This window comes from Lingula anatina, chromosome 5 (genome assembly GCF_051362555.1).
Source record: "Lingula anatina isolate TDL-2025a chromosome 5, LinAna3.0, whole genome shotgun sequence".
Classification (NCBI taxonomy): Eukaryota; Metazoa; Brachiopoda; class Lingulata; order Lingulida; family Lingulidae; genus Lingula; species Lingula anatina.
Genome location: NC_141771.1, coordinates 23,984,392 through 24,002,094, shown reverse-complemented (window position 1 = coordinate 24,002,094; position 17,703 = coordinate 23,984,392). Strand labels below are relative to the sequence as shown.

The 17,703-nt window shown below is 34.4% G+C and overlaps 2 protein-coding genes across 4 annotated transcripts; one reads left to right on the top strand and one right to left on the bottom strand.

Moving 5' to 3' along the window:
- The first annotated feature begins 6 nt into the window (after positions 1-6).
- On the top strand, positions 7-9,784 carry LOC106173682 (uncharacterized). 3 transcript variants are annotated; one of them, XM_087013814.1, is made up of 6 exons: positions 7-84; positions 562-688; positions 1,322-1,441; positions 7,171-7,324; positions 7,951-8,046; positions 8,564-9,784. In XM_087013814.1, the coding sequence occupies exons 2-6, from the start codon at positions 608-610 to the stop codon at positions 9,316-9,318; spliced, it is 1,206 nt and encodes a 401-aa protein (XP_086869940.1). In that variant the 5' UTR covers positions 7-84; positions 562-607; the 3' UTR covers positions 9,319-9,784. The 3 variants fall into 3 exon arrangements, with proteins under 3 accessions (XP_086869940.1, XP_086869939.1, XP_086869941.1); XM_087013813.1 differs by having other exon boundaries at positions 10-84; positions 490-688; XM_087013815.1 differs by lacking the exon at positions 1,322-1,441 and having other exon boundaries at positions 10-84; positions 490-688.
- Positions 9,785-12,761: 2,977 nt separating this feature from the next.
- Positions 12,762-16,642, bottom strand: LOC106159487 (uncharacterized). The gene is made up of 5 exons (XM_087013835.1): positions 16,175-16,642; positions 15,674-15,772; positions 15,074-15,163; positions 14,629-14,875; positions 12,762-14,424 (listed from the first exon to the last, which is right to left on the bottom strand). The coding sequence occupies exons 1-5, from the start codon at positions 16,307-16,309 to the stop codon at positions 14,111-14,113; spliced, it is 885 nt and encodes a 294-aa protein (XP_086869961.1). The 5' UTR covers positions 16,310-16,642; the 3' UTR covers positions 12,762-14,110.
- Between the last annotated feature and the right edge of the window lie 1,061 nt (positions 16,643-17,703).

The window sequence follows — 17,703 nt, the reverse complement described above, 5'->3', positions numbered from 1 at the left end:
GTAGGTAGAGAGAGAGAGAGAGAGAGAGAGAGACTCACTCAAACTAATTTACAAGAAATATACAGTGCCCTAGAGGTAGTGAAGGTTGTATAAATATTTTTTTCATTTAACTCGCTAGTAGGATAAAGCTGGGGTTGTAGTCCTCGTGGTAGTCCTCCACAGACTCGTTCCACTTCAATTTTCATTGAAAAATAACTTCAAAAATGGTAGTACATGTATAATTGTATAAATGATTTGGGAACAGTTTTATAACTCTCTTTGGAAATGTTAAGGCTCGGTATTATTAAGTTATACTAATGTAATAAAATAGCCATACTACTAATAGTAAAATCTGTCAGGGGTAAAAAGTTAAAAACCTTTGAGCATATATAATAAACAGACTAATTAATATCAATCCTGCAGTTTTTTTTTTTTTCATTTTTTTTCTTTCTAAAGATTAGAACTTAAATACATGTAGCAAGGTTTCACAATAAAAATACAATATTTCAGATAATTAAAGACCCATCCCCCTTTGGCTTTGAATTCACTTTCTATATACCTGTATATAGTTTGATTCTCCAGTTGATGTTGACATTGAAGAGCTACAGTAGGCCTCCAAGGCAAGAGGATGGATTTACAATGGCAAGACTGGGATATCCATAAGGCCACCAAGTTTGGAACCTTAGAGCAGGTGCAGCTGCTTTTACGGGTAATTTATCAATAGACTTTGCCATTATAGTTGATTTGATCGGATTATCCTTATTTGGGGTGGGTGGGGTCTTCTGCTCACTAAGGGACAAAATTTTTTTTTTTTTTTTTTTGCTACACTCAAAAAGCAAAAATCTCATCTCGTCCCTGTACTCAGATTCAATGATTAATGCCATTCTTAATTAGCTGATTAGCTTTGCAGAATATGTAGACAAGGAAAATATGACTTGGGGATATTTTCAAATGCATACAGAGTATTTTCAGTTAGATTAAAGTTATTCATGTAGTTTGATAATAAATGAATTTAAACAAGCAAAAAAGAAATATAAAAAAATCAGAAAATAAAATAAATAGTACTAATCAATAATAATGATTAATTAATTAATCAAAAGAGAATCAACAGAATGCAAAGTTTTATATTATGTCTCATTCCACACATCTTTTCTTTTTTCTATTTATTTATTTATTTATTTATTTATTTAAGATGATTTGTTTGTTTGTTTGTTTGTTTCTTAATTCTTTAATCTTTTTTTTAAGTAACAGTAGACCGACCAGGCCATCAGTAACATGAAAGAAAAAAAAAACATGTGAAATGATATTATATAATATTTATTATTAAATCAATCTCCTATAGGCTGGTTGTGCAGTAAACTCCACCAGTGTTGATGGTCGAAGTCCCCTTTATAATGCAAGTATTCGCTCCAACCTGATGATGGCTAGAGTTCTGCTAGCTGCTGGTGCTGATCCCAACCAGGTAACCAACAAACCTGCATAAACAACAGTTAATCTGTTACATATTCTACTCAATGTCAGGATCTTAAAGGTAACCAGGTAACCAACAAACCCATATAAACAACAGTTAATCTGTTACGTATTCTTCTCAATGTCAGGATCTTAAAGGTAACCAACAAACCCATATAAACAACAGTTAATCTGTTACATATTCTACTCAATGTCAGGATATTAAAGGTAACCAGGTAACCAACAAACCCATATAAACAACAGTTTATCTGTTACGTATTCTACTCAATGTCAGGATCTTAAAGGTAACCAGGTAACCAACAAACCCATATAAACAACAGTTAATCTGTTACGTATTCTACTCAATGTCAGGATCTTAAAGGTAACCAGGTAACCAACAAACCCACATAAACAACAGTTAATCTGTTACGTATTCTATTCAATGTCAGGATCTTAAAGGTAACCAGGTAACCAACAAACCCATATAAACAACAGTTAATCTGTTACGTATTCTACTCAATGTCAGGATGTTAAAGGTAACCAACAAACCCATATAAACAACAGTTAATCTGTTACGTATTCTACTCAATGTCAGGATCTTAAAGGTAACCAGGTAACCAACAAACCCATATAAACAACAGTTAATCTGTTACGTATTCTACTCAATGTCAGGATCTTAAAGGTAACCAACAAACCCATATAAACAACAGTTAATCTGTTACGTATTCTACTCAATGTCAGGATCTTAAAGGTAACCAACAAACCCATATAAACAACAGTTAATCTGTTACGTATTCTACTCAATGTCAGGATCTTAAAAGTAACCAGGTAACCAACAAACCCATATAAACAACAGTTAATCTGTTACGTATTCTACTCAATGTCAGGATCTTAAAGGTAACCAGGTAACCAACAAACCCATATAAACAACAGTTTATCTGTACGTATTCTACTCAATGTCAGGATCTTAAAGGTAACCAACAAACCCATATAAATAACAGTTAATCTGTTACGTATTCTACTCAATGTCATGATCTTAAAGGTAACCAACAAACCCATATAAACAACAGTTAATCTGTTACGTATTCTACTCAATGTCAAGATCTTAAAGGTAACCAGGTAACCAACAAACCCATATAAACAACAGTTTATCTGTTACGTATTCTACTCAATGTCAGGATCTTAAAGGTAACCAGGTAACCAACAAACCCATATAAACAACAGTTAATCTGTTACGTATTCTACTCAATGTCAGGATCTTAAAGGTAACCAACAAACCCATATAAACAACAGTTTATCTGTTACGTATTCTACTCAATGTCAGGATCTTAAAGGTAACCAGGTAACCAACAAACCCATATAAACAACAGTTAATCTGTTACGTATTCTACTCAATGTCAGGATCTTAAAGGTAACCAACAAACCCATATAAACAACAGTTAATCTGTTACGTATTCTACTCAATGTCAGGATCTTAAAGGTAACCAGGTAACCAACAAACCCATATAAACAACAGTTAATCTGTTACGTATTCTACTCAATGTCAGGATCTTAAAGGTAACCAACAAACCCATATAAACAACAGTTAATCTGTTACGTATTCTACTCAATGTCATGATCTTAAAAGTAACCAGGTAACCAACAAACCCATATAAACAACAGTTTATCTGTTACGTATTCTACTCAATGTCAGGATCTTAAAGGTAACCAACAAACCCATATAAATAACAGTTAATCTGTTACGTATTCTACTCAATGTCATGATCTTAAAGGTAACCAACAAACCCATATAAACAACAGTTAATCTGTTACGTATTCTACTCAATGTCAAGATCTTAAAAGTAACCAGGTAACCAACAAACCCATATAAACAACAGTTTATCTGTTACGTATTCTACTCAATGTCAGGATCTTAAAGGTAACCAACAAACCCATATAAACAACAGTTTATCTGTTACGTATTCTACTCAATGTCAGGATCTTAAAGGTAACCAACAAACCCATATAAACAACAGTTAATCTGTTACGTATTCTACTCAATGTCAGGATGTTAAAGGTAACCAACAAACCCACATAAACAACAGTTAATCTGTTACGTATTCTATTCAATGTCAGGATATTAAAGGTAACCAGGTAACCAACAAACCCATATAAACAACAGTTAATCTGTTACGTATTCTTCTCAATGTCAAGATCTTAAAGGTAACCAGGTAACCAACAAACCCATATAAACAACAGTTAATCTGTTACGTATTCTTCTCAATGTCAGGATCTTAAAGGTAACCAGGTAACCAACAAACCCATATAAACAACAGTTTATCTGTTACGTATTCTACTCAATGTCAGGATCTTAAAGGTAACCAGGTAACCAACAAACCCATATAAACAACAGTTAATCTGTAACGTATTCTACTCAATGTCAGGATCTTAAAGGTAACCAACAAACCCATATAAACAACAGTTTATCTGTTACGTATTCTACTCAATGTCAGGATCTTAAAGGTAACCAGGTAACCAACAAACCTGCATAAACAACAGTTTATCTGTTACGTATTCTACTCAATGTCAGGATCTTAAAGGTAACCAGGTAACCAACAAACCCATATAAATAACAGTTAATCTGTTACGTATTCTACTCAATGTCAGGATCTTAAAGGTAACCAACAAAAACATATAAACAACAGTTAATCTGTTACGTATGCTATTCAATGTCAGGATCTTAAAGGTAACCAACAAAAACATATAAACAACAGTTAATCTGTTACGTATTCTACTCAATGTCAGGATCTTAAAGGTAACCAACAAACCCATATAAACAACAGTTAATCTGTTACGTATTCTACTCAATGTCAGGATCTTAAAGGTAACCAGGTAACCAACAAACCCATATAAACAACAGTTTATCTGTTACGTATTCTACTCAATGTCAGGATCTTAAAGGTAACCAGGTAACCAACAAACCTGCATAAACAACAGTTTATCTGTTACGTATTCTACTCAATGTCAGGATCTTAAAGGTAACCAGGTAACCAACAAACCCATATAAATAACAGTTAATCTGTTACGTATTCTACTCAATGTCAGGATCTTAAAGGTAACCAACAAACCCATATAAACAACAGTTAATCTGTTACGTATTCTACTCAATGTCAGGATCTTAAAAGTAACCAGGTAACCAACAAACCCATATAAACAACAGTTAATCTGTTACGTATTCTACTCAATGTCAGGATGTTAAAGGTAACCAACAAACCCATATAAACAACAGTTAATCTGTTACGTATTCTTCTCAATGTCAAGATCTTAAAGGTAACCAGGTAACCAACAAACCCATATAAACAACAGTTAATCTGTTACGTATTCTACTCAATGTCAGGATCTTAAAGGTAACCAACAAACCCATATAAACAACAGTTAATCTGTTACGTATTCTACTCAATGTCAGGATCTTAAAAGTAACCAGGTAACCAACAAACCCATATAAACAACAGTTAATCTGTTACGTATTCTACTCAATGTCAGGATCTTAAAGGTAACCAACAAACCCATATAAACAACAGTTAATCTGTTACGTATTCTACTCAATGTCAGGATCTTAAAGGTAACCAGGTAACCAACAAACCCATATAAACAACAGTTAATCTGTTACGTATTCTACTCAATGTCAGGATCTTAAAGGTAACCAGGTAACCAACAAACCCATATAAACAACAGTTAATCTGTTACGTATTCTACTCAATGTCAGGATCTTAAAGGTAACCAACAAACCCATATAAACAACAGTTAATCTGTTACGTATTCTACTCAATGTCAGGATCTTAAAGGTAACCAGGTAACCAACAAACCCATATAAACAACAGTTAATCTGTTACGTATTCTACTCAATGTCAGGATCTTAAAGGTAACCAGGTAACCAACAAACCCATATAAACAACAGTTAATCTGTTACGTATTCTACTCAATGTCAGGATCTTAAAGGTAACCAGGTAACCAACAAACCCATATAAACAACAGTTAATCTGTTACGTATTCTACTCAATGTCAGGATCTTAAAGGTAACCAGGTAACCAACAAACCCATATAAACAACAGTTAATCTGTTACGTATTCTACTCAATGTCAGGATCTTAAAGGTAACCAGGTAACCAACAAACCCATATAAACAACAGTTAATCTGTTACGTATTCTACTCAATGTCAGGATCTTAAAGGTAACCAACAAACCCACATAAACAACAGTTAATCTGTTACGTATTCTACTCAATGTCAGGATCTTAAAGGTAACCAGGTAACCAACAAACCCATATAAACAACAGTTAATCTGTTACGTATTCTACTCAATGTCAGGATCTTAAAGGTAACCAACAAACCCATATAAACAACAGTTAATCTGTTACGTATTCTACTCAATGTCAGGATCTTAAAGGTAACCAACAAACCCATATAAACAACAGTTAATCTGTTACGTATTCTACTCAATGTCAGGATCTTAAAGGTAACCAACAAACCCACATAAACAACAGTTAATCTGTTACGTATTCTACTCAATGTCAGGATCTTAAAGGTAACCAGGTAACCAACAAACCCATATAAACAACAGTTAATCTGTTACGTATTCTACTCAATGTCAGGATCTTAAAGGTAACCAACAAACCCATATAAACAACAGTTAATCTGTTACGTATTCTACTCAATGTCAGGATCTTAAAGGTAACCAACAAACCCATATAAACAACAGTTAATCTGTTACGTATTCTACTCAATGTCAGGATCTTAAAGGTAACCAACAAACCCATATAAACAACAGTTAATCTGTTACGTATTCTACTCAATGTCAGGATGTTAAAGGTAACCAACAAACCCACATAAACAACAGTTAATCTGTTACGTATTCTACTCAATGTCAGGATGTTAAAGGTAACCAACAAACCCACATAAACAACAGTTAATCTGTTACGTATTCTACTCAATGTCAGGATCTTAAAGGTAACCAGGTAACCAACAAACCCATATAAACAACAGTTAATCTGTTACATATTCTACTCAATGTCAGGATCTTAAAGGTAACCAGGTAACCAACAAACCCATATAAACAACAGTTAATCTGTTACGTATTCTACTCAATGTCAGGATGTTAAAGGTAACCAACAAACCCACATAAACAACAGTTAATCTGTTACGTATTCTACTCAATGTCAGGATCTTAAAGGTAACCAGGTAACCAACAAACCCATATAAACAACAGTTAATCTGTTACATATTCTACTCAATGTCAGGATCTTAAAGGTAACCAGGTAACCAACAAACCCATATAAACAACAGTTAATCTGTTACATATTCTACTCAATGTCAAGATCTTAAAGGTAACCAGGTAACCAACAAACCCATATAAATAACGGTTAATCTGTTACGTATTCTACTCAATGTCAGGATATCAAAGGAGGCATGCTGTTCTTTTAATCTGATTGTATTCAGCGAGAGTACTTGCAGAGTTAGTGCGTATTAGCTGCATATAGGTTAATATAGCTCATTTTCAACAACCCAACATAATTTTTTTTATTTCAAATTTAAGTAAATATTCTAGAATCAGCAGATTAACTTTAGTGGATTCTATCTCATCTGGTGCCCTTATGCCCTTAAGAGTAATATTTCCATTTATAGCTCATGATGATAATAAAATTTTAGATGTAAACTAATTATTATTATTATTATTATTATTATTATTATTATTATTATACTACCAGGTGGTCCACCAGAGCCAGAATCCTACTACACCCCTTCTGACTGCCCTCTGGTGGCGACATGAGGAAATTGCAAGGTGTCTCCTGGAGGCCGGAGCTTTGGTGAATTGTATTCAAGGGGTGTCCACGTCACCGTTGACCAGAGCTATTAATGCTAGTAAGTATTTTATGGATAACTCAACTTGACTGGTTGCCTTCTGACTTCAAAACACTTGTGACTGGTTCACATGACTTTGAATTTTTTAAATAAACATGTAGTGTACTGCCTGCTTAATCATCACCTTCTAAAATGATGGTGTAATATAATTGTTTGAATTAATATCTATACATATCTGTATTAAATAGGTATAAGCCACATGTGATTCAATGCCACTTGCGTAAGTCACTTTATTTCTATTTAGAATAGTGGCACAGATGTGAGCTGTAAACTGTCACAAACAGTGTTTGCCTCTTAGGAAAATAAGTTGCTGGACCGAAAGTCCAGCCATCTTAAAAAGTAGCTGGCTCGAATGTCTGCCAGGTGGGAAAACTTCTCAGCCCGTTCTGAAAGTTGTCAGCCCCGGGCAGACGGTCCAGTCTTAATTTCTAACACTGGTCACAAATTTAAAAAGTTTGTTGGTATTCTGTGACTTTTGATGGTTTCCATCGTTCCCATGCCTCAGTTAAAAGTTGTGAAACCATTTCGCAGATTGAGAGCATTTCATTTTGGCAATAGAGCTGCCCTACCTTTAGGTTACCATATATATTTATTGCTTTTCATTTTATGTAATGATGTTATTTCAGATTGTTCTCCTGAATTGATAGAAAGACTTTTGGAGCTTGGTGCCAGGGAGAACACAGAAACAGAAGACACTGCAATAATTTCAGCCCTGAGGACAGGTAACACAGTTGTTTACCAGTTAGAATGCACATGCTCATTTATTCTGTGACTGTGTTTATGAAACTCACATTCTAAAATACAGACACACACTTGACAACATGAAATGTGAATTTATATATTGTGTTGTAGTTGTTGTATTATCTCTTAGCTTTTAAGTTTTGGTCCAATGCAATCCAATGCAATAAAAATGCACAGGCCATACACAATATCTATACAGTTGTATGACAACTGGCTGAAAAACATAACGTCATGGCGGTTCTTTAAAACTTTTCAGTGAGTCTCCATCAGAAACTAGTCCCGTTTCTTGGTATCTGCAATGGCCAGCATGAAAAGCCGAACCTTGTACATAAAGCTCTATAAAAATCAAACAAAAATCGCAGCAAGCATTCATAATGTCATATTTGTTGGCAATGTAGAAAAGTAAGCACTCTTACCCCTGACCGATAATAATAATTATTGTTGTTTAATATAATATCCAAGTAATTCTGTATCTACATCTTTTTATTTTATTTCTAGGTGATCCAGACACAGTGAGACTTCTCCTGAAGTACAAATACAGTTTGTTTGGGGTGAGGGAGAGAGGAAAGATTGCCTTGACTCCTCTGGAGATAGTTCTCAAGTCCAGTTCCTCCAATCTAACAACTTTGTTTAAAATACTGATAGATGCTGGGGTGGAAATACCTTGCAAGATTGACTGGTGTAAATTGTTGAGAAAATCACGATATATCATAAACAGAAATGTTGTGGAACTGATTAAGACATTATTACAGCTTGGAGCTGTGAATGTAGTAAGGGATTGGTTTGAAGAGATGGTGGTGGAAAAAATCTGGAGAAAATTTTACGCTGCGTCTCGTGTTATAAGGTACGAGGCAGACCTACATTCCGTGGTACAGATCATATTGTTACTGGCTGTGACAGAAGGGGACATTAAAGACGCTCTGAGAATGCTGAACTCAGTGGGACTCAAGTATAATCTTGTTAACAGTATCTCTGCCACTCATCTTGAACTTCCTGTGGATTTAGACTCAAGAATCGCCCAGTTTTATCGAGACAATTTAGCCTGTTTTCCTTCTCTGTTACACTGCTGTGTTCGAGCCATACGCAGAACTCTCGGGGAGGGGAAAGTTACTGAAAGTCATATAAAAAGTTTAAAGCTCCCAGATTCTTTGCTTAAATTACTAACTTTACCAGAACTAGATAACATCAGGGACATGAGGTTTCCTTTTATGGAAGATACAATATATTTAGTCAGTGGAATAAGCAATGGCTAGGACAGCCACTGATGGCTTTTCTGTTTTCTTTTCATCTATATTAATTACATAAAGTGATTCCATCGGTGATAACTATTTTGTTTTTATTATACATTTCAGTACCCTTTCCCTTAAATATATTTTCTTTCTATACAAGGGCAGAAAAAAATCCATTCTGTAAAACTTTTTTTTATGGTTCTGTGGTGAAATAATTACAGTAATAGACATTCAAAACATTAGGGATGTATTCTGCAAAGATGTTATGAAAGACGCTAAGAACATTAATTTTCTTTTCTACAAGATTAATGGAATGGAAGAATACCAGCCAACATTGCAAAGGATTAGTTGTGGCTCCTTTTCCTAATAGGAACAAGTTAACCCTAATACTGCAAGGAAATGCTATGTGTCTACATTGACATGGATGCTTAAAATATCATACGTGTATGAAATTTGACACTGGTCAATAAAGATGAAAAATCCTTCAAAATGCCAAGCCAATTAGTCCGGTGGCTTAAGGAAAAAATCGTGACACGGCGGATAAAAGCACCAAATTTTGTATGTGGGTACCTTTTGACATTCTAAATTAAATTAGAGCCGTAGCCCATGGAAAAAATTACCGTTTGGCCAAAACATCCAAAATGGCCGCCAATTTATTGAATTCTTTAGAAATATGTATGTACCTATGTTGATCTTTATCAAATAAATTATTTTGTCAGTTTTCCACACCCTTATTACCCATTTTATTCATATATGTCAAATAGCAAACAAGTTCCCTTTGACTTTTTGAAAAAATCCAAGATGGCTGTCATTTGCCACAGAAATTAACAGCCATAGGAATACCAGTGCACAACTATTACCAGCTAGAACGATACGTTGTCCACTATCAAATTAAGTATGCTTCTTAGATCTTTGTTACCCACATAATATGTTTGTGGTGAGTAACTACGAAGTGTTCTTGTGCATTTTGGAAAATCCAAGATAGCTGCCACGTGCCACAGGAATTCTAGTATAATACGGGGATTGAACTAATGGCAACTGGTAAGATAAATTTTTCACTATCAAATTAAGCTGGTTTCTGAGTGTTTTCCACATCCTTTCTACCTACACAATATGTATGTGGTGAGTAACTAACAGTATTCTTGGGCATTGTGAGAAAATCCAAGATGGCCGTCATATGTAATAGGAATACTCCTAGTATTACAAAGGCCGGGTTGGAACTAATACCAGCTAATTCACTATCAAATTCAGTTTATTTTTTTACACATTATTATTACACTGTGATACATATCTAGCAGGTAATAAATGTGCATATTTGATCATCTTGAGAAAACCCAATATGGCCGTCACTGGCCATAGGAATACTACTGGAATTGCCACTGCACATTCATGGCTTTTCATCTACTACCAGGGTGAATTTGTGTTTGCTTATCAAGTTTTGCCCATCCTTATTAGTCTTATGATATATATCTGGTGGGTAAATAGTATGCATCCTTAGATATTCTAAGAAAAGGATACCTACAATTTTACATATAGGAATACTAATGGGTGGGTTTCAATTGCTGCTAGAGAGGCATATGGTTCATTATACAATTACATTTCCATGGGTTTGTTTTAAAAACAATTCATGTTTTTCGTTCCATTTATTATTAGCCCTTTGATGTATACCTGGTCTGTAGCATGTGTGCATTTTTGGGTATTCTGAAAAAATTCAAGATGTATGCCTTTTGTCATTAGAATATTCGAACACATAATCAAATAATGCTAGAAATACACTGAGTACGATTTAAATGTAGTTAACGTTGGGTCGTTTTTTTACTGTTTTTCATATCCTATTTATTCTTATGAAAGACTCTGTGTGTTTTGAAAGAGTATGTATCCTTGAGTATTATTCAGTGAAAACCCAAGATAGCTGCCAGTTGTCATAGGAATATATCACTCAAATTCACATAGCTGTCAATTAATAGAACAGTTCAGACATTTATTCCAACAGGAAATAAAGCCGTTTGATGTTTAAACACGTTGACATCCTTATTAACCTTACTCTTTATAAATCTGGTGTGTAGCAACTGTGCATCTTGCGTATTTGAGAAAATTCAAGATTGCTGCAATTCACAATATGAATAGAACAGTCAACTACTGCCAGAGAGACATTGGGTCCAATATAAAATGAATTTTGTTTCTCTGTATTTCCCACATTCTTCTTGGACTTTTAGATATCTATCTGGTGGGTAACAAGTGTATACCCTTAAGCATTTTGAAAAAATATCATGATTACCCTAATTTGCCTTAGAAGTGCCATAAAATCTAATGCACCAGTTTTCCTATGGGGAAAAGAAGGCCATCTTGGATTTCCCCAAAATGATAAAATTTGGACATTAATTACCTAACAGATATGTATCATGGGACAATAATACTAAAAAACAGAATAACAACTGAATTCAGCTTCATTTTATTTGTAAGCCTACCCCTGCAGGTTTTAACTGAACCCCACCTTCTATTGGCTAATATGGGAGGCATTTATATTTGTTTTGTTTTCAAAAAGGATACACATAACATTCTCGTCACATATATATTATGTGAATTAAAAAGATGTGGGAAATACTCAGAAACAAACCTAATTTATCAATTAATATTATATCTCCATGGCAGATGCAGCCCTATGTGTATACTAGTATTCCTTTGATATGGGGGCCATCTTGGATTTTTCTCGAATTGCCTGTGAATTAAGGTTAGCTACTCACCACAATATATTATTTGTGTAATAGGAAACAAAATTAATTAGATAGTTGGCAATGCATCTTCCTAGTTGGCATTAGTTAGTTGAAAAACCCTTGTACATGTTCTAGTATTCCTATGCCATACGGCGGCCATCTTGGATTTTTCATTAAGTCCAAGGACACTAATAGTTTGGTATCTGACACATATGCATAAAATGGGTAATAACGATGTGGAAAACGGTTAATTTGATAAAAATAAACATAGATATGTATATATTTCTACAAAATTTCACAAATTGGCGGCCATTTTGGATTTTTTGGCCAAACGGTAAATTTTTTCCGTGGGCTACGGCTCTAATTTGATTTAGTATGTCAAAAGGTACCCTCATGCAAAGTTTGGTGCTTTTATCCGCTGTGTCACGATTTGGCCATTTTTTTTTTTTTTTTTTTTTTTTTTTTTTTTGCCCTAAGCAACTGCACTAAATGTCAAATCCTGGACCTCATACATTTGATAGGTCTCTCTCATTAATGACAGAGTAAAAAAAATTCATTTTCAGAGTCTGTCATTTATTTTCTATATACAGGAACGACGATATTGACAATTACAACTGAATTGTTTCAGAAAGATCCTTAAATATATAACAGTATATACGCTTGCTATCCACCTTCTTTCTCTTGGTGAATAGCAACCTTTGATGGAAATAGCTGTGCACTTAATTCGATAAATGAAAAACAGAGTACAAAGTGTAGAATCACAAAATTTAAATTTATTGCACAAAGCGACAGTTCAATTCAAACATATCCAGCAAGTATGCATAAAAAGACCATACTTTTATACACCTGCACACTGTTGTATTAATTCCCACACAAAAACGCAGTAGATACTCCAGCGCAGTAGAGTACTGCAATCATACTGCAAACATGCTTCAAATCTGCTTCGATGTGGGAGCTAATTAGCATATTTGAAACATGCTTCTATCATGCTACTAACCTACTGCATTAATGCTCCTCCTCTGAACGACCCTATGTAATTTTTGAAGTAGAATTGCAGTAGGCTATACTGCATTTCTACTGCAAATATGCTCCACACCACTACTGCGTTAATAATGCTTATTTGCTACTCCGATACTACTGCATTTTCGTGCATGTAATACATTTTAAAACTCTCCGTTTGTTGATGTATTCTGCTAAATTGCATTTCCACCAATATGTTAAGGACATATGCCTGAAATGCATAGTAGTTTGCTTTAAATAGTGACTCATTATTTATGTGATGTTACTGGGTTACTGTCCTGTTGTTACTTTAGACCTCTGTCCATATCGGGCGATTTTACACTAAACAGAATGTTTCTTCTGCTAAGTTCTTATCAACCAAGTCAGAGAAGTGCCATACAAATATACACGTATTTCAGTAAAAGTATATTATACTATATCAGTGCAAAACTATAGGCGCCTATATATTTTAACATGTGTGCAAGTTCCAATAGCCAAGCATCTTATATTCGATAAAAGACAAACCAATACAAACCACCACCTGAAAATGTATCTAAAGAGAGACTCTCTCTCTCTCTCTCTCTCTCTCTCTCTCTCTATATATATATATATATATATATATATATATATATATATATATCATATTTCAAATATTTTCTACATATCATGTGCAGCTATCTAAAGTAATGTTAATATCACATTATATTTTATATTAATAAAAATCAAACCACTTTACCAACCAATCAACAATTACATTCACATAAACCGTAATAATCATCACGTAAACAGAAATAATATTTTGATGATTTCTTTTCAGTGATATGGAGTTTCTGGGCGTAGGTGATAACTGAACATCAATCTCTAATTTGATTATTGAGTGGAATCGAGTAAAGTTTAACTTACGCTGGTAATAATAAAGATGCATTGTTTTTTAAGCTTGCAATTGTATAAAATTTATGCCAAAAGATTGCCACTTTGAAATGTTATATGTTCAAAGCATATTCTCTTTTTCAGTGTGATTAATGAAGTAGTATGTCCTGATAACTTGCCAACGGTTCTTCCAAATGGCAGCTAAAAGTTCAAGTTCAATAAAGGACAACCCTTTACTCAGTCATCTTAACGAATGTATCGGCATTCCGGCAGACGCCCTTCCCAGCTAAGCGATACTTGACCACGGCTTTGTTGCTGTCGTTGTCATCCACCTTGGCATTGGCGTTGAAGCTCTCAAGTGGAACATACAAAGATTCCAAGTCTTCGGATACGTAGCATTTCAGGTTCATCTCCGTCATGTTGGACAACGTGACGTCATCTGTGCTTGACTGAGTGCGTTGGAGGGAGGAGGAAAACTTTTGGAACTCGTCCTCTGGCTTGCTCCATATTTCATTCAACAATGAGGAATATTGATTTCTGACTTTGTCTATAATTAAAACAAAGCAAAACAGTTTTGTTGAATAAATAAGCTTCGATCAAGGTTTTTTCGAAATATAAAAACAAATGAAACACGATTGATAAGTATAATCAACCCAACTGACAGGCTCTTTCTTCTTAAAATATTTAGTAGAATAAATACATAAACGGCCCAAGTGTATTAAAAATATCAGAACTGTTAAATACTACGAACCCAGGCATGCGTTCAACTGATGGTCCTTCAGAGCCTGGAACAGGTTATGGACTGTAGCTCCAGCCGTCCTTACTTTCCACAGCCACAAAATCTGGAAGGATTGCTCCTGAGCATCGCGTTGGTACTCATACTCTATGTTGTCCAGCTTGGCGTCTGGGATTCCCAGCTGTGCACGTGCCAGCATGCGGACATCTTTGAGAGACACGTGGTCACTTATCGCCATAATCATCTCGCGGAGAAGATGGGCCTGGAAAAATAACATTGATCTTGACGCTCTAGAGCTTGACTGAGCATGTTGACCCATAGAAAAAATAATAAAAGAGAAAATTAAAAGGGAAACAAAAACGGAAAATAAAGATAAAAAAGGAAGCACATTAGGGGGCCTATGGCTTTTTCCTGATTACTTTACAAATGAAGAACTATTACATCATTTGACAGTACTAACCTGTATTGGTGGCAAGGCATATCTATGCAGCACTATCTTAACGTGTTCATGGCTCTTTTTTACAGCCTTGTCATATGCTGTTTCTTTATCCTACAATATCAAGTTAAGACAATAAATATCCAGTTGCATCATTTACATAGCTTCGATTTTGAGATTTGACATATTGTAATTTTTTTTTACATGAGTGCTGTAGAATTAACATTTGCAAGAAAACAACAGTATGCTTACATCTACAAAGGACAAACGTATCTGCAAACAAATAACCCAATGATTGGGAAAGGAATCATCGATCATTGACAAAATAGTGGTAGTACATGTATACCCTCCTTGTGTATATCAAACCAGCCGACAAAGTCCACGGTAGTTAATCTATGCAATAGTACATGTACTGCCACAGACCTGATTCGTGATATCAGTTATTACTTTAGGCTTACTTTTCATATTGTTTTTAAATGTTAATTACATGATAAAAAAAATAAATTTAAGTAATTATTCTAAACATTGTTTAAATGAATCATCTATTCACTAAAATCCAGTGTACATGTATGTTACCAACCAACTAAGGGCATTTTGTGTATATAGTATTATGTGTCCACAAACCTTATCCGTGTTATTAGGATCAGCTCCATGCTCCAGGAGAAGCTTCACGATGTCTTCATGGCAGCACGATGCTGCCTCATGTAATGGAGTTCTGCCCCACTGGTAACAATAAATAACTACTATAATGATAATATCCGAAGTTGTCTTTCTTCACATTTCATTCATATATTCTATGTGTGCTGATAAAGGTAACACTCAGTTGAAATAATACAAGTTTATATTCAACACTGAAACGCTTCCTTTGCCAACGTGAGCAAACAATCTAAAGAAGGAGAAATCATACAGTGCGTGTATAAAGAGCCACTTCAATATTTGCATGTGATGTCCTGTCTCATGTTTTCATTATTTACATTGTATTAACTTATTGTTACCAAACAATAATAAGAGCAAAATTTATCAATTCTTTGCAATGAAATAGTTGGAGTATACAAACTTTAAATGTATCAAACCAAACAACTATCTCCAGGGTACTTTGTTTATATAACATTATATGTCACTTACCTTATTCGTGATATTAGGATCAGCTCCATGCTCCAGGAGAAGCTTCACGATGTCTTCATGCCCTTTATACGCTGCCCCATGTAATGGAGCACAGCCATTCTGGTAACAAAAAAATGATCGGCATAATGATATCATCTCATGTTGTATTTCTTCACATTTTATTCATTTATTTAAATCATGTGTTGGATTAACTAACGTTTTGGTTTAAAAAAAAGTGCTCATCTATATCAGCAGTCAAATGCTTACAGGGCGAATGTTGACAAATAATCTAATGGCAAAAGAAATATCATAATGTGCAAGTAAAGATAATACATTTTATTAATGCAAGGAAAGGAAAAGGTTTCATTTGCACCTAACTGTTTACGTGTAACACCAGTCCCATGTTTTCTTTCTTTACATACCTTTTCACTCATTATAACCAGATAAAAAGTAAATAATAAAACAAACAAATTAAACAAAAGTTTATGAGAAAATAATGGAAGTACATGTATACCCTCCTTATGTCTATCCAACTAGTCGACAAAGCCCACGGTAATTTATTTATATAACAGTATATGTACGTGCCACAAGCCTGATTAGTGATATTAGGTATTACTTTTGGCTTACTTTTCATATTGTTTTTAAATGTTAATTATATGATAAAATAAACAGCTCCATACTCCAGGAGAAGCTTCACGATGTCTTCATGGCCGAACAATGCTGCCTCATGTAATGGAGTTCTGCCCCACTGGTAACAATAAATAATCTCCATAATGATAACATCCGATGTTGTCTTTCTTCACATATCATTCATATATTGTACATATATGTAAGGAAAGAAAATGGATTAACTTGCACCTAACTGTTTACGTGTAACACCAGTCCCATGTTCTCTTTCTTTACATTGTATTCACTTATTATAACCAGATAAAAAGTACATAATTAAACAAACTCATGGATAGTTTATGACAAAACAGTGGAAGTGCATGTATACCCTCCTGATGTCTATCAAACCAACCGACAAAGTCCACGGTAATTTATTTATACAATAGTACATGTATGTGTCACAAACCTCATCCGTGATATTAGGATCAGCTCCATGCTCCAAGAGAAGTCTCACGATGTCTTCCTGTCTGTTACCTACTGACACATGTAATAGTGTTCTGTCCCACTGGTAACAACAAATGACCAGCATTATGATATCATATCATGTCATCTTTCCTCACATTTTATTTGTCTATTTGATATCTATAGCGCATGTTGTGCATGTATTGCAATATGTTTCTCAAGTACTAGTAGCCTAAATAAATAAAACAAAAAATAGACCATTTCTTCTAACTGGCAACTGTCTTCAAAAACGATGAAATGAAATAAGTTAAATGTCTATCCCCGGTTCTAATACATCATAGTTAAAAAAGAAAAAAAACATACCCGTATTACCCAACTCGCTAACACAATACACCATACATACACAAAACAATGGAATATTCGATGTTTTCATGGAAAATGCACTCGTTGGGTTATCTGTAGCATTAAACTGCATAATTTGA

Excerpts from the sequence above, each read along its gene's own strand:
- LOC106173682 (XM_087013814.1), top strand. The coding sequence starts at position 608 with ATGGATTTACAATGGCAAGACTGGGATATCCATAAGGCCACCAAGTTT. Across the intron at positions 689-1,321 it reads AGGTGCAGCTGCTTTTACGG|GCTGGTTGTGCAGTAAACTC; the intron begins GTAATTTATCAA and ends AATCTCCTATAG. Across the intron at positions 1,442-7,170 it reads CTGGTGCTGATCCCAACCAG|GTGGTCCACCAGAGCCAGAA; the intron begins GTAACCAACAAA and ends TTATACTACCAG.
- LOC106159487 (XM_087013835.1), bottom strand. The coding sequence starts at position 16,309 with ATGATATCATTATGCCGATCATTTTTTTGTTACCAGAATGGCTGTGCT. Across the intron at positions 15,773-16,174 it reads ATCCTAATATCACGAATAAG|TGGGGCAGAACTCCATTACA; the intron begins GTAAGTGACATA and ends TATTGTTACCAG. Across the intron at positions 14,425-14,628 it reads TCAGTTGAACGCATGCCTGG|ACAAAGTCAGAAATCAATAT; the intron begins GTTCGTAGTATT and ends TTTTAATTATAG.